Consider the following 15426-nt stretch of genomic DNA (forward strand, 5'->3'; position numbering starts at 1 on the left):
TCCTAAACTTCTTGAGAGTCTGAAAATGAATGGGGAAAAAATACTAGTATAAAAAGCCACTAACTTAGCAACTGTCTTTTCATGATTTTGGAAACCTTCACTCCTTTCATAAAGATTTACATTAAGGATAGCACCAATATTCACAATGACCAAAATATAGAAACAACCCAAATGTCCATCAACAGAGGCACGGATAACACAAGTGGCACATTCACATGGTGGAGTATGATTCAGCCTCAAGAAGGAATGAAATACTGATACATACTACAACATGGATGAAACACCATGCTAGGTCGGTCACAAAGACCACATAATGTATGATTCCAGTTATATGAAATACTCATATTGGCCAATTCACAGAGACAGTAAATTAACATTTGCAAGCGGTTGCCAGGAGGAGAGAATGGGAGTGATGGCAATAGGTACAGGGTTTCTTTCTGGGGTGATAAAAAGTTTTGCATTTAGTGATGGCTCTACAGCCTTGCAAATATGTCAAAAACCACTGAAACTTACATTCTGAAAAGGATGAATTTTGTGGCATGTGACTTGTAGATCTCAAATTTAGAAATCTACATTAAGGGTAATTTACAAACACAACCTCACCTTTTTCAAGTAACATTCAGAATTCGTGATTAATCATCAAGGTTCTAGACACAATTCTATTATGTAACAATTGGAATGCTTACCTTCATTGTTCACTTAATAAATGCTACCAAGTATGCTTGTTGATTTATACAGTGACTAGAAAAAGTTAACTGCTCAGTATTAAAAAAGAGATAAACTTGTTAACACGGTTGTCTCCCCACTGGCTGGAAGCAAATCTTGCATTATCTAGTTTTTTGTACTCTGTGCATGTATCATTTCTTTAAAAATAAACTATTTTTCCGGCCAACTCAATCTTCACTGAAGCTGGCTATAACAATATGCCTCCTTCTTTGGGAATTCGTGCATTTGAAAAGGATTGAAGAAGCAAGAGGAAAAGAAAAGACAAAAGAGGGGGAAGGGGGGGAAAAAAAGAAAAGAAACCTATGCTGCTCACAAAAAGGAAAGTTTGAGAGAGTGCATCAGAGGCGGATAACCCAGCATTCCGCTTCCTCTCGACTCCCACTCGCCAGGGCCGGGTTTTAGAAAGCACTACACCAAAAGCCTATCGGCTCATCAAGGAAGCGACGCCTTCGGGGACGGGTGTGCGAGGGCCAAGGGTAACCCGACCCAGCTAAATGGATGTCTCCCCAGGGCTCTGCCCGCCACCAAAGACAGACGTGGCATTGAAAAAATCAGGGCTGCGCCTTCCGCAGCCGGGTTCCAGCCACCCTGCTCTATGCCGGGAGGGGCGACCCGCAGCCCCGTCTGACTTCCCCGCCGAGGCCACGGGACGCGGCGGAACCCGCTGGAAAACCACCAGGAATCCGGGCTGCGGCGCGGCGCGGCGCGGGGGAAGCCAGCGCCAGGCGGGGAGGGGCCGACCCGAAGCACCGGGGTTGCGAAGGAGACCCTGGCAGGGACGGACGTCGGCACACAGGCGTTTCTACGCGTTCCAGCAACGCAATTCGCCGCGTCCGCCCCGCGCCCCAGAAAACCGCGCGGGGGGAAAAGGGCGCTCGGTGGGGCCCCCAGCAGGCGCACCGGGCGTCCTCCCCGCAGGGCGGCCGCCGCATCACTGCGACTGGAGGCGGCTACCGGGTCAAACCAGAGACGACGGAAAAGCGCCGGCGGCAGCAACGGCCGCGGAGACTCCCCAAGGCCACCCAGGCACCGGGTCAATAAAACAAAAACAAAATTTCAAAACACAACCCACAAGCCCCCCGCCCCTCGGAAAGGGCGCTCTGCCATTGGGCCGCGCGGGTGTCACTCAAGGGCACCAGGTCTAGAAAAGGCGCACGCAGCACCGCAGAGCCCCACACGCCAGCGAGCTCCAGCCCGGTGTCTCCTGACAGTTGTCTCCCCTCGCCCTAGCCCATCGGCCCCTTAGGGGTCTGCTCCGACGGTGTCCACTACATCTCGTGCCCCGCTCCCCGCGGCCGGCAGCTCCCCGCGGGCGGGCGGCCGCTTACCTGGCTGCCGCTCCCCCTGCCGAAGTCAGGGTCGGCCGAGCGGCCTCTCGCGACCGTTAAACTCCAGGGGACGTGCGCGCGTCCGGCGTCTCTCCCGCAATTGGCTGTTCGAAAGGGGCGGAGACGGCTGAGCGCGGTGCGCGCGTCGGTCACCCACTTCCCTGGCGTGCACTGCGCGCCAAAGGGGAAGGTTCGACGCTAGGGGCGCGAGGGGTGGGGCTGCTGTCAAGATCTTCCCTCTGATTGGCTCTCTGGGAACCTATCACTGCACGCGGGAAAGAAGCCTCAGCTTCTCGCATGCGCAGTTAGTGGGAATGAGCCTCCCGCAGGTGAGGAACACCGCGGCGGGCGTACAGCGCGTGCGCACTTGCGCGCTCCCGAGTCTGCGGTGCTTCGGGTTCTCACTGAACGCTTCCGGTGGGAGGTGAGTACCGAGACCAGGTAAGCGTCCGCGGAGAACCCAGGCATCTCTATGGCTGCCCACTCTTCTCCAGGGCTCTAGAGAGGCCTGGGAGCCGAGGCGCCTGAACCTTTCCCGTCTTGCGACCTGTCGTGCAACCAGCTTACCTGGGGGCCTGCTGGCGAGAAGGTGGAGCCGGCCCCGACCCCTGCACGCGTTTGAACCCCAAGCCGCTGGGGTCGCCCTGCTGGTCCTCCAGCACGGGCGCGGGAGAACAGGAGAGCAGTTCTACCGAGGCCGAAGGGAAAGGGAACGATCCTCGTTTGCTCCGGACGGAGCTCAGGCCACGCCGCAGGTGCTGTCCTAGGAGGGACACGCAGTAGGAGTCAGCACTGCCCTTGCTAGCATTCCCTGGAAGACCGCAGAAAAGCCGCTTTCCTCCCCGTGCGCCCCAGCCCTGCTGGCACGTCCTCTCCAGCACACGTTCTTCAACCTCGTTAGCCTCGAATGTGCTTCCCGCGCGTAGGTTTCCCCCAGCGTGGTGCCCTGAGCCATGTAGTTCGCAGGTACTGTCACTTAAGTGTGCCACAGATGGCACTGAGAGCCAGGATGCAGAGAATGAGTTTCCCCTTGGAATGACAAGTGTCCCTGGAGGCCACCATCTCATTGCACCTCCTTAGAATACCTCTTATTTTCAACAGTAACTCTCAGCAGAAAAACAGTTTCCACCCGAAACCTCATCTGTGTATGTCAGATCCGAAGCTTAAACAAATGGAAACCCACCCCGCACGGTGGTAATCTACCAATCAGTATTATGCTCATGTAATTTCTAACCAAAATCAAAGTGTTCCCGCACGTGGTTCTCTTTTCAGTGACCATATTAAAAGTCCACACACACACAAAAAAGGTGTCACCAATTTCGACTGGGAGACACTGTAGAATCTTGTACTCACAGAAGAACTGAGCAGTGTGAATTCCTGAGGCAGTTCCAGGCAACCAGGAGTCTGTTTCACTAAAAGAAAAATATTAGCCCTAAAGGTTATTACTTGTGATTAGTTATTAACCACAAAGAAGGTAGTTGATCATTACTTTTGGTTACAAAATCAGACAGACTCTCTTAGTTTGGGAGTGTTTTTCATTTTGTTTTTGGCAGTGCGACTTTAGGTGACTTGTATGTAATTTTTTAATTCATGAATTTCTCAAGCTAATTAATATGTTCAGGATATAGTATTCTAATAAACTGTATTATCATGTTAAATGATGCAGTGATATATTTTGACAAGATTGCTTAACCATACATCTTTAGTAGGATCTTAATTTTAAAAAATTCTAAGTAGAACTTGCTAGCAGTGGATGAAGAAATGTCTTTAAAAGCTTTATAAACAAGCTAAGGGATCTGAGGTTGTGGCTCAGTGGTAGAGCGCTTGCCTAGCATGTGTGAGGCGCTGGGTTCCATTCTCAGCACCACACATAAAGAAATGAATAAAATAAAGGTCCATCAACAACGAAAGAAATTTTTAAAAAACCAAGCTAAGAATGGCAGTTTTTTTTTTTGTTTGTTTGTTTGGTTTTGGTGGTGGTGCTGGGGATTGAACCCAGGGCTTTGTGCTTGCAAGGCAAGCACTCTACCGACTGAGCTATCTCCCCAGCCCAAGAATGGCAGTTTTTTAAAAAAAGTTTTTAGTCATAGATGGACACAATACCTTTATTTATTTTTTTAATGTGGTCCTGAGGATCAAGCCCAGTGCCTCACATGTGCTAGGTGAGTGCTCTACCACTAAGCTACAACCCCAGCCCAGAATGGCAGTTTTTAAAGTCTAAAGAAAGCTAAAAGCAGAGGCTTCAGAAAATTCAAAATGTCTTAAGTATAACTGTTTGTCTAATATAAATGACCTTCCCTACCAGAGACCTTGTCCTACTTGTAAACACTAGTTTATGACTTTATGATGGTACCATTACCTTATAGTTTTATAATAACATCAAATTTTCAAGTATGTCTTTTTATTTTTTATTTTTTTTATTTTTTTTGGTGGCGCTCACTCTACCAAATGAGCTATATCCCCAGCCCTCAAGTATGTCTTGATAGCTTCAAATTAACAGCTTCTGAGTAGTCAAGCAGCTATTGAGCAGGAGGGGCCAATGATGACTTGAGATATTTCCTTTCCATTAACAGGGTGTTACTTTTTGTCATTGACTTTTATATCCAATTTGTTGTGGGGAGCGGGGTCTTCCCAGCAACAAAATGAGAAATAATACATCTTTAAGCCAGGCATGGTGACTCACATCGTAGTAGTCTCAGCTACTTGAGAAGGTAAGGCAAGTGTGAAGCCAGCCTGGGGACCTAAGGGAGACCCTACCTCAAAAAAAATTTTTTTTTTTTTTTTTGTGTTGGGGATCGATCCCAGGGCCTTATGCATGCAAGGCAAGCACTCTATGGACTGAGCTATCTCCCCAACCCCTCAAAAAAGAATTTTAAGAGGCTGGGGACATAACTCACAGAGCGCTTGCCTAGCATGAGCAATGACCTGGATTTACTTTCAATTTTTTTTCGTGGTTCCTGGGCTCCTACCCAGCTTCTCAAGCATGCTATGCAGTTGGTCTACCATTAAGCTACATCCCCAGTCCTACATTTAATTTTTTTAATCTTTCTTCTTTCCATATTCCGTAATTCCTAAAGACAGCTATGTTTGAGCCAGGGCTTTCTTTGCTGTGAGTGTCCTTATCTTTCGGTGGGAGCCTACCAGGAAGTCAGACTGTATTTTGGCATCATAATGATCCCCTTAACACCCGAGTTCATGGACCAGAATTATGACCTCACCAAATAACTGTCTTCTGCAATTTTGTGGTTTCCAAATACTTCTTAAATTGAACCAACCAAATAAAATAACTCGCAGTTCACTGTTCTAGATGCCTTTTCAGTCGAGCTCTGAAAAGCCCGTGAAATGATGGTTTTTGCCTGGGTTTATGCCCTAAGACCACAGCTTCTGTGGTGTGTTCGTCAGAGGTTCTTCAGCTTTGCAGTTTAGGGAGCCAAAGTGCTACCATTTAGTGAGCACTGAGAACTTTACATTTGTGGCCACATGTAGGATTTGTTCTCACCCTAGATGGTATTATCCTCAATTTACAGATGAGGAAACACGGCCAAAGTTACACAGTAAGTTAATCACTGAGTTGAGACATTGAATGCTAGACAGAGAGGGGGAGACATTTTACTAGTAAAAGAACCTATGTAGAGAAGGTGAGGAAAGGGTAAACTTAGTTTCAGAAATTGAAAACCAGGGCTAGGATTGTGCTTAGTGGTAGAGCGCTTGCCTAGCATGTGTGAGGCACTGGGTTCCATCCTCAACACCACATACAAATAAATAAATTAAATAAAGGTATTGTGTCCCTCTACAACTAAAAAACATTTTTTTTAAAAAATAAACTAGTGATCTTCCAAGATAAGTCTTCCTGAGAGAATCCACATATTGTATGTTCCTTATTTTCTTCATTTGTGTCAAATCCAATAATGCATTTCAAAGTGCTTTGAAACATTTAAGTACTAAATAAATACAAGGCATCATTAATGGTTTCAGGCTTTGAGACTTTTAGAAGAAAAGGTAGTGTTATTGCTGCTCTTTTATGTGTTTCTGTTTTATTTTAAAAGTGTAGTTGATAAATTATAAGGTTCCTGTGAGATGCCATAAATAGAAGAAAATCACAGTGGTGCACACAAATAGGACAAGTGTAATTCTCTTTAAAGTTTTCTGTTTAAAAAAAAAAAATGACCAGGATGTTGGAATTATACGAATTGGATGTTTCACTTTACATACTTCGTTAGCTGTCTCTTGAACTCTGCAGCAGCGAGCCTGTTACATTCAGGCCAAACCCAGAGCCGTCGTCTTTTCCACTGGGCCCCCAAATCAAAGATGACAGCCCTTCCTTTCCTGCCGGATCTGTTGTGCTCTACTTGTTGGGAAGACAGTTCTCTGTGAACGCTGACAAGGGCAGGGGGCTTCATCCTCAGTGTGAAACCCCCCCGCCCGTCCTGCAGGACTCCAGTGGTTCCCTTTGGAGAGGAGTGTCAGTCCTCAGGACGGCGGGCTCTGGGACAAGAGGATCAGCTACGTGCAGAAAATAGAGGAAGGCTACTTTCTTTTAACTCCTGTTTAGGGGTGTCAGAATATGCTTGAGGGCCGGGGTGTGGCTCAGTGGAGAGCGTGGTCCACAGCTCTGATTTTGATCCCAGCACTGCAGATGCAAAAGACAGCAGCAACAACAAATATACCTACACTTTTGAAATATAATTATTAAGCTTTCCTCAGAAAATCATTCTCCTCTCACTTAGCTTCTATGCCATCAGCAGCCCATCTTGTCCTTTTAAAAAAGACATTTTCGATATGTTTGGTCCTTAATCATTCATTGGATCTTTATTTTGAGACCTGTGGTTTATTGGGGAAAGGGAGAGAGGACTTACTTGAATAAGCAATTACTCAGCACTCCCGAAATTCTACCCTAACCTTAAAATGTTATAAAAATAAACAATCGCTGGGGGGCTTTTTGTTTGTTGTTTTTGTATTTCCTGTACTGGGGATTGAACCCAGAGGGTACTCTACCACTGAGCCCTTTTTATTTTCAGACAGGGTCTTGCTTAGTTGCTGAGGCTGGCCTCAAACTTTCAGTTCTCCTGCCTCAACCTCCTGAATTGCTAGGGTTTTAGATGTGTGCCACTGCAACAATAGCTTTTAAAAGTATCTGCCCTGGCAACCAGAACTTGCTGATTCCCATGTTCTAGTACAATGCTTGTCAAACCTTAAGTGCCTCAAATGCCTGGAATCTCATTAAGGTTCAGGTTCTCTGTAGGTCTGGGGGTGCCCGCAAGTGTCTTCATTCCAGGTAGGTTTCCACGTGGCAGTGTCACCCACCTCCTTCCCCCACACTGAGTAGCAGAATCTGTCTTCTCCAATACAGCAGCCACGGGCACACGTGATTAGTGAGCGCTGGAAAGGTGGCTAGTCCAGGCTGAGATGTGCTGTATTACTGCCCCCAGACTTTCAAAACTTAAGACAAAAATGAAATATCTCAATTTTTAATATTTACCCTTTGGGTTTTTTTGTTTGTTTGTTTTTTGTTGTTTTTTTTTTTTTTGTTTTGTTTTTTTTTAATTTAGTACTGAGTATCGAGTCCAGGGATGCTTTACCACTGAGCTACATCCCCAACCATTTCTGATTCTGAGACAAGGGTCTCACTAAGTTGCTGAGGCTGACCTCAAACTTGTGGTCCTCCTGCATCAGCCTCTCAAGTTGCTGAGATTACAGACAAGTGCCACCATGCCCAGCTATTTATTACCTATTGAAATAATATTCTTTTAAAAAAATTTTTCAGTTGTTGATGGACCTTTATTTTACTTATTTATGTATATGCAGTGCTGAGAATTGAACCCAGCGCCTCACACATGCTAGGCAAGCGTTTTACCACTGAGCCTCAGCCCCAGCCCCCGAAATAATGCTCTTAATACATTGTACTAAATATATTAATCGGTTTTATGTTTTTTAGTGTAATTACTAGAAAACTTAGAATTCATGTGTGGCTAGCAGTATATTTTATGTTGGGTGATACTATTCGAGAACATTAATGCCACAGAGGTGACAATTCTAGTGTTCTTTCCAGATGACCCACTTTCTCAATCCCACATTGCCACGTCACCTCTGCTTATTCAAATCAGTCTTTTAGTTCTTTGATCTAGATGGTTTCCCCACCTCCCGCCACATTCCCTCCACCTTCCGGCCAGCTTGAACATCCTTGGGCTCCCTCAAGCAGTCACACAGGCCTAAGAGCAGGACCATGCAGCAGCCTGGCTCAAAGCTCCTCTACGCCCAGAGGGCAGTCGCTGGATCTGCAGCAACAGCCTCACCCGGTGCTGGCTAGAATAGCAGACTCTCAGGCCTTGTACCCCCTAGAGAACCAGGGTTGGATTTAGTAGGACTCGGGGCTGTGTAGCGATTAAGTTCAATGAGACTGGCTGTAAACACCGTCTCTCCTCAGGCACCCTGTTTCAGGTGTCCCCACAGCAGCCCCTGCAATTGGTTCTGCAGGTCGATACAGTGTGAAAGTTGTGACTGAGGGAAACCAGTGCTCTGCCTTTCTAAGAATACTTAATTTTAGGCAAACAGTATGTACAGGTCCAGAGGTCAAAACCTTGTGCTTTCCTGAAAATTGATTCAAATCAAATAGCATTGTCTGTCTTAGAGACACAAAAGCAGCAGCAGGCACCACCTCCCCACTCTCCCCAGAGCAGTGCAGCTGTCGGTGGCACAGCCTGGCCCCCTACATCCAGTGCTGATGTCACACTGCGCCGTCTGTGGCTCGGCTCCTTGCTGAGTTGAGCCCGCTGTCCCTGCAGCTGGATGTCTTTCTCTGGCTGAATCGATGTGGAGCTAGAGGAGGGAATGTGTGCTGCGTGGTCCAGCGATGGAGGCAGGTGCTCAGCAGAATTCAGCTTCCATGTCTCGACAACAAGCACTCCAGGTGGTTTGAGGCCATGACAGTTTGAGAGCTAGGACTCAATGGCACGTCGTCTGTCCTGAGCTACGGCATGTGTCGTGTTTACAGATGTCTTGATTTGTCTTTTATGGAACAGGCTTCTTGGGCTCCCTGAGAGATCCATGCCTTAAACTCAGTAGATGTTTAAAATATTTTTTAAATAAACATATATATATATATATATATATATATATACACACACACACATATATATTTTAGTTGTCACTGGACCTTTATTTTATTTATTTATTTATCTATACGTGGTGCTGAGATTTGAACCCAGTGCCTCACACATGGCAGGCAAAGTGTGCTACCACTGAGCCACAGCTCCAGCCCCATGCTTAAAATATTTATTGGACAAATTAACATTTCCTCTTGTGAAGTACACAGATCTGTCATCTCTGAACTTGATCAAGTTGAAATGGACTCGGTGAGGGGGCTTCAATCTAAACTTGGTCAGCTGATTAGAGTGGAAGCCACCATCAGAGGAAGGGAGAGTGGAAGGAAGTGGGGACAGAGCCAGCCTCAGGGCCCTCGCTCCCAGGGGGAGGACGGAGCCATCATGACTACTGGTTTCTCCTTACTCACACTTTTTACCATTTTTATTTTTCTCTTTTTTAATGACATGATGAGCTATAATTTGAGCTGTTTTTATTGTTCCCCCAAAACTTTAGGTTGCTCTGTGTGTATCACAAAAACTGAAATCCAATCCATGTGCTCTGGACATTGGGAAAGGGGACCGTCATTTTTAGCGGTCACTGGGATAGGGCCAAAGCTCCAGGAGATACTGGAAGGGTCTAGAATCTCGTCTGATTGGCTTTGTTTAGCCATTAAAGTGAGTAAACCATTAAAGTAACCAAACACTGAGGACCTTCTTGAACTTCATTTGGGTAGATCTTCCAAGGTGTCCGTCAGCTCTGAACTGGGACAGTGACAAAGCAGCTCTGCGAGCTCTCCACTGCCTGCTTTGTCTGGGGCTCTGGCCTGTCTGGGCTTCTTCCTCTGTCACCGCACCACCTCCCAGTGCTCACAGATGAGCGGAAGAGAAACCCGAGAGGCACCGGCTCGCGTTCCATAGTGAAGCCTCTCTGGGCCGGAAGCTGCTGACACACAAAGGAATCTTGTTCTGCAGATGGAAAGCAGAGACGAGGGAGGGGCACTGTGGACATGGACTCACCCACCCGACCCCACTTGTTGAAGAGATTGTGGAGCAAGTGTCAGGCTTTATCATCTACCTTTTCTTGAGGATATTTCTAAAATATTTCACACGCATTAAACAAAACCAGTTCTCAAAGCCCCATTTCATCGCACTCCTTAGCACCCTCGCGGCCTTCCACAGCCATGGGTTACCTCGTCCGTACCCACTGGAACGGACAGCATGTCTTGCTGGGCCCAGCAGCGCTCGCCTGTAATCCCAGCAGCTCCGGAGGCTGAGGCAGGAGGATCAAAGCCAGCCTCAGCAACTTGGCAAAGCGTTCAGCAACTCACTGAGCCCCTGTCTCTAAATAAGATACAAAATAGGGCTGGGGATGTGGCTCAAAGGTCGGGTGCCCCTGAGTTCAATCCCCGGTATCAAAAAAAAAAAGCAGAAGACTTGTGTTTAACCCATAATGCCAAGTCATATATTTGAAAACTAGCAAGCACATTAAGGTTCGAAAAGTTCTCGTGTTAGGTTTCATTACAGTCCCTTAGAAACAGCAGAGGTAAAGGGGAGAAGTGTTGTCATTCTGAGGACGGCTGGTGGCATCTCAGTGCCAAGGGTGCTGACGCTCAGGAACAGGAGACGCACCTGGGGCACGATGTCTTCGCTAAGCATCCTCTCAGCGCCTGTCAGAGCTCAGCACACTCAGGGATGTCAGCAGGCACTGTTGGTGGTGTGGGGAGGGGGGACAGTGACCTGCTGGATGTCCAGTTCCCTTAGGAGGTGGCCTCTGCCTTGGTCACAGAGCAGTCGCTGTAACCTTCATAAGGTTACAGGTGGTAGAGCAGCAGCTGTGGAGAAGAGCTGCGCTTCCCGAGGAAGATGCAGTGAGCAAGTGGGACATTTGCAGTTCCCAGCATCCGCCCAGCTGGAGAATCAGTCTCCGACCCAGAAGGCACCAGCAGGCGGCTCCAGGACACTTGCTTTCTAGTCTTTTTTTTTTTTTTTTCTTCTTAGTGGCAGGTGGAGGAATCAGGGGCACTTGACCACTGAGCCACATCCCCAGCTCTATTTTGTATTTATTTAGAGACGGGCTCAGTGAGTTGCTTAGTGCCTCGCCGTTGCTCACGATCCTCCTGCCTCAGCCTCCCAAGCTGCTGGGATTACAGGCATGTGCCACTGCCCCCAGCTCACTGGTCTCTTTTAAGCCTGTGTGGGACAGGTGGAGAAGGGCTAATTCATCCATTTTCCAATTAAGAAAACAGGCCTAGAACTGTGACTCCCTGTTCACATGGAAGACCATTCAAATCTTTCTGCCTTTGTCCCTTTGAAAAAAGCAAAGGCCTTTGGGATTCATCACCTCCTCATAGCTGTTATGCTCTGCTGTGTTCATTGGCCAGCTAAGTCATTTCAACCTTATGCTGTACCCCAAGTAGTTATTTAAATATTTTATTGTTGGTTCTTTCTCCCTCTCAAGAAGTCCCTCCTTCTCGAATGTGTATTCCTTGCTTTACCCAGAAAGTGTCTCACTCTCACGATGGCCAACATCTTCCCTTGAATAATGTATATTGCTTACTTCTTTACCCCGAAAATGTCTCCCCTGGGACAGCTGCATCTCTCCCTCTCCCCCACCCTCTTCCTCTCCTACTTTCAGAGGCTGGGGACAAGCTCAGTGGTAGAACGTGTGCTTAGCACAACGAGGCCTGTGTTCAGTCCTCGGCACCTCAAACCCATCTGATTTCAAAATATCTTCTCTAACTAGCTGGTAAGCTCCATGAAAACGAGGCTACCTCTTTTTCATTCCGCATCCCTCGCTACACTGAGCAGGATGTCTCCAACCTAACAGGCACCGTAATAAACCCTGGTTGATTTGGTAGTTCTAACGATGAGGACCAGTTGGATCACATTTTTGGCAGTGTGTCCAGGGGAACAGATGTTCCTATTCAAATTCATGAAACTAGAAACATTAAAAAACAACAATCATGACATTGATTGATAATGAAGTTTACTGGGTCAGACTGTTTAAGCTCAGCTGTAAAATAGACTCATACTGTCGTCTTTACATTTTGACTTCAGATTCACAAACGTTTAAATACTGTCATTTGACTAAGATCCTAATTCCTGCCTCATGTGCTATTTAAATAATTATTTATCAAATTGTGTCCCTGTTTCTTTGAATTTCACACTCAAACCTCTCCTTCCTGAGAAAACAGCACCTCTGGGTGCTTGGAAGATATTTTTGGCCTGCGGTGAGGAGAGACTTGTTAGCAGGCGGGTGGACCAGGGAGGACACGGTTGCCATGCAGTCTTCTCTGGTTTGCTGAGTACCCCGCTAGGACGGGTCGCCACATGAATTGCATTAAAAGCTGTCATCTTCGGAGCAAAGGCATCTTCCTGAAAAGCCAGCCTTTCTCCTTGTCCCTTTCAGGTCCTGAACAAGCCCAGTCACATCCTTATGAGCATCTCGGGTTTACTCCGTCTCCCTGCATCACTGACCAGGATATGCACAGTGCCGTGGGGACTTGGGCTCCGGGAGAAGCTGATGCTGCTGTCCCCAGGAATAGCTGCCACTGTGGTCCAGATGGCAGGCAAGAAGGACTGTCCTGCTCTGCTTCCCCTGGATGAGAATGAGCTTGAAGAGCAGTTTGTGAAAGGACATGGTCCAGGGGGCCAAGCCACCAACAAAACAAGCAACTGCGTGGTGCTGAAGCACATCCCCTCCGGCATCGTCGTCAAGGTAGAGGCTGTGGGAGGAGCCAGGGCCCCACGGCCACAGTGCAGTGGGGCTGCAGAGGCGCGTTCGCATCCTGGCCCGGGCCACCATCTGCAGCGGGGCAGCAGGGGGCACTGGAGGTCTGCCCTGCCCTGGGCTGTTCTCAGGCAGCCTAGAAGCTGGGTCCCAGGACCTTCTGGAGCAGAGGTGTTACTGCCATTCTTGAATTTAGCAGACAGCACTGGTGGGGTTTGGTGGCTGCCTACACAGCAGCATCTCAACAGGTCCCTGAGTAGCATGTTTCCTTCAAATCCACTCCAGCTACTGGTGATCACAGAGACCTGTGGCACTGCTGTGGCCTTGAGTCTCTGAGGGGCAGGAAGTCGGCCATGGTGGCTGCTAGCTGTGGCAGCCCTCAGCTGACTGGGCTGGCTAATGGATGGCCACATCCTCCGTGTTCTTCTGGCCCCACTGTGGTTAATGTCAGTGACGCCCTTCCAGCAAATCGTGTTGCTCCTCAGAGGAACCAGTGCTGTGCACAGCTGCCTTGTGCACCTTTATAACAATAGCGAATCCCCGATCCAGGGCATCACCAGCTCTTACCTAAGGAATGTTGTGATTGGCTAATAATAAAGGTGCTGCTTTCCTCTGCTAGTTGGAATCTTTAGCTGACAAATGGTGCACAGGTTTGCTCCCTGGTCACAGCCAGATCATCAGTCAATGTTTCACTATTACTTTGGAACTTAAGTTATTTGAAGGCTATCGTTGCCTCCAAACAAAAATAACACAACTGCCAGGCGAAGTGGCACATGCCTGTAATCCCAGTGGCTAGGGAGGCTGAGACAGAAGGATGGCAAGTTCAAAGCCAGCCTTAGCAATTTAGGAAGGCCCTAAGCAACTTAATGAGACCCTATCTCTAAATAAAATACAAAAAGAAAAAAGAAAAAAAGGCTGGGGATGTGGCTCAGTGGTTAAGTGACCCTTAACCACTCAGGGTTCAATCCCTGATACCAAAAAGAAAAAAAAAAGATAACACAACTGTAAAACAGACACAGTGACCATCCCCTAATCCAGCAGGGATGTGAGCAGAGGCAGAGTCCTGGGGCAGAGGCAGGAAGGGTGTGCTCTTTGCCGTCACTGACTTGTGGGCGCTCCTGGCCAGGGCTGTGCCTCCCTCGCCTGCACCAGACCGTAAGGGGCAGAGATTATTCCATAGGTCCTCCATCTCTTGACACCTGTGATTTTCACATCATGGAACATTATCTCTTACAGTGCCACCAGACAAGATCTGTTGATCACAACAGAAAGCTCGCTCGGAAAATTCTACAAGAGAAAGTGGATGTTTTCTACAATGGCGAAAATAGCCCTATTTACAAAGAGAAACGAGAGGCAGCAAAGAAAAAGCAAGAAAGGAAAAAAAGAGCAAAGGAAACTCTAGAAAAAAAGAAACTGTTGAAACAACTGTGGGAATCAAGTAAAAATCCTGCCGAGAAAGTAAGCGCCGACTCCAGCTGACAATCTCCACAGACATAACAGACACCCAAGTTTCTAAATGTTGGATTGAACTATAGTGAATGTTGATGTACACTTTGAGAATAAAACTAAAACACAAGGAAGCTGTCACTATAGAAGGGTAGTGGCTAGTTTGGGCAGGAGGCACTTGGTGTGGCTCCTGGGACGGCAGGGGGAGTTGTTTCTCGACCTGGGCAGTAGTTAGAAGTCACTCCTTACTAGTGTGTGTGTGGTGGGTGGCACACTGGCAACTGAACTCAGAGCCTCACGCGCGCTAGGTGGGCACCCGACCACTGAGTTACATCCTCAGCCCTTTTTCTTTTTTTTCCAAAGACAGGGTCTTGGGCTGCTGGTGTAGCTCAGAGGTAGAGCACTTGCCTAGAAAGCACAGGGCCCCAATTTCAATCCTCAGTACCACAAAAAGAGAGAGAAACAAAGAAAGGCTGGCCCCAAACTCCTAGACTCAAGTGATCCTCCTGTCTCAGCCTCCAGAGCATGGAACTAAAGTATCCCTCCTATACCTGACTTACCCTTTTACCTCACTTGAAACTGTCCATTGACTTGTGTGATTGTCTGTTTTATTACAAAACAATTTAGAAATTTAAAATTTTGAAAAAGGATTATAAATAAGGTCCACTTTATTGACCTTGAGCCAAACATTAATAGCATTTACTGGCATTGCTGGGAATGGGGCTGGGGTTGTAGTTCAGTGGTAGAACACGTGCCTAGCATGTGTGAGGCACTGGGTTCGATTCTTAGCACCACATATAAATAAATAAAATAAAAGTCCACTGACAACTAAAAAAAATTTAAATATATCATTTATGCCAGGCACAGTGGTGCATGCCCACAATCCCAATGGCTCAGGAGGCAGAGACAGAAAGGTGGTGAGGCCCTGTCTCTAAATTTCTTTTTTTTTTTTTTAAAAGGGCTAGGGATGTGGCTCAGCACCCTGGGTTCCATCCCTGGTACAAAAAAGATGTCATTTGTCCTAAGGCTGGTTTGAGAGAAAGTAATGATGAAAGTTTAAGTTACCCAAATTACTTGCCCACTAATACACTGTATGTTGCCAAGTAATATCTCT

General features: G+C 47.2%; 1 protein-coding gene and 1 long non-coding RNA gene across 3 annotated transcripts; one reads left to right on the forward strand and one right to left on the reverse strand.

The window, feature by feature from the left end:
* Positions 1-7: 7 nt before the first annotated feature.
* LOC306667759 lies at positions 8-4280 on the reverse strand. Its single transcript, XR_013765638.1, has 3 exons — positions 2622-4280; positions 2055-2158; positions 8-19 (listed from the first exon to the last, which is right to left on the reverse strand). It is a non-coding gene; the product is annotated as an uncharacterized lncRNA (long non-coding RNA).
* Positions 2290-14359, forward strand: MTRFR (mitochondrial translation release factor in rescue). 2 transcript variants are annotated; one of them, XM_079150511.1, is made up of 3 exons: positions 2290-2495; positions 12546-12854; positions 14103-14359. In XM_079150511.1, exons 2-3 carry the CDS (start codon positions 12573-12575, stop codon positions 14343-14345), a joined length of 525 nt encoding a protein of 174 aa, XP_079006637.1. In that variant the 5' UTR covers positions 2290-2495; positions 12546-12572; the 3' UTR covers positions 14346-14359. The 2 variants fall into 2 exon arrangements, with proteins under 2 accessions (XP_079006637.1, XP_079006638.1); XM_079150512.1 differs by having other exon boundaries at positions 2329-2478.
* The last annotated feature ends 1067 nt before the right edge of the window (positions 14360-15426 follow it).

The sequence above is a fragment of the Sciurus vulgaris genome (genome assembly GCF_902686455.1).
Source record: "Sciurus vulgaris genome assembly, chromosome: 8".
In the NCBI taxonomy this organism is placed as follows: Eukaryota; Metazoa; Chordata; class Mammalia; order Rodentia; family Sciuridae; genus Sciurus; species Sciurus vulgaris.

What these genes read in the sequence shown, in the direction of transcription:
- MTRFR (XM_079150511.1), top strand. Translation starts at nt 12,573, where the DNA reads ATGAGCATCTCGGGTTTACTCCGTCTCCCTGCATCACTGACCAGGATA. An exon ending in CCTCCGGCATCGTCGTCAAG is followed by an intron (nt 12,855 to 14,102) that starts GTAGAGGCTGTG and finishes TATCTCTTACAG; the next exon opens with TGCCACCAGACAAGATCTGT.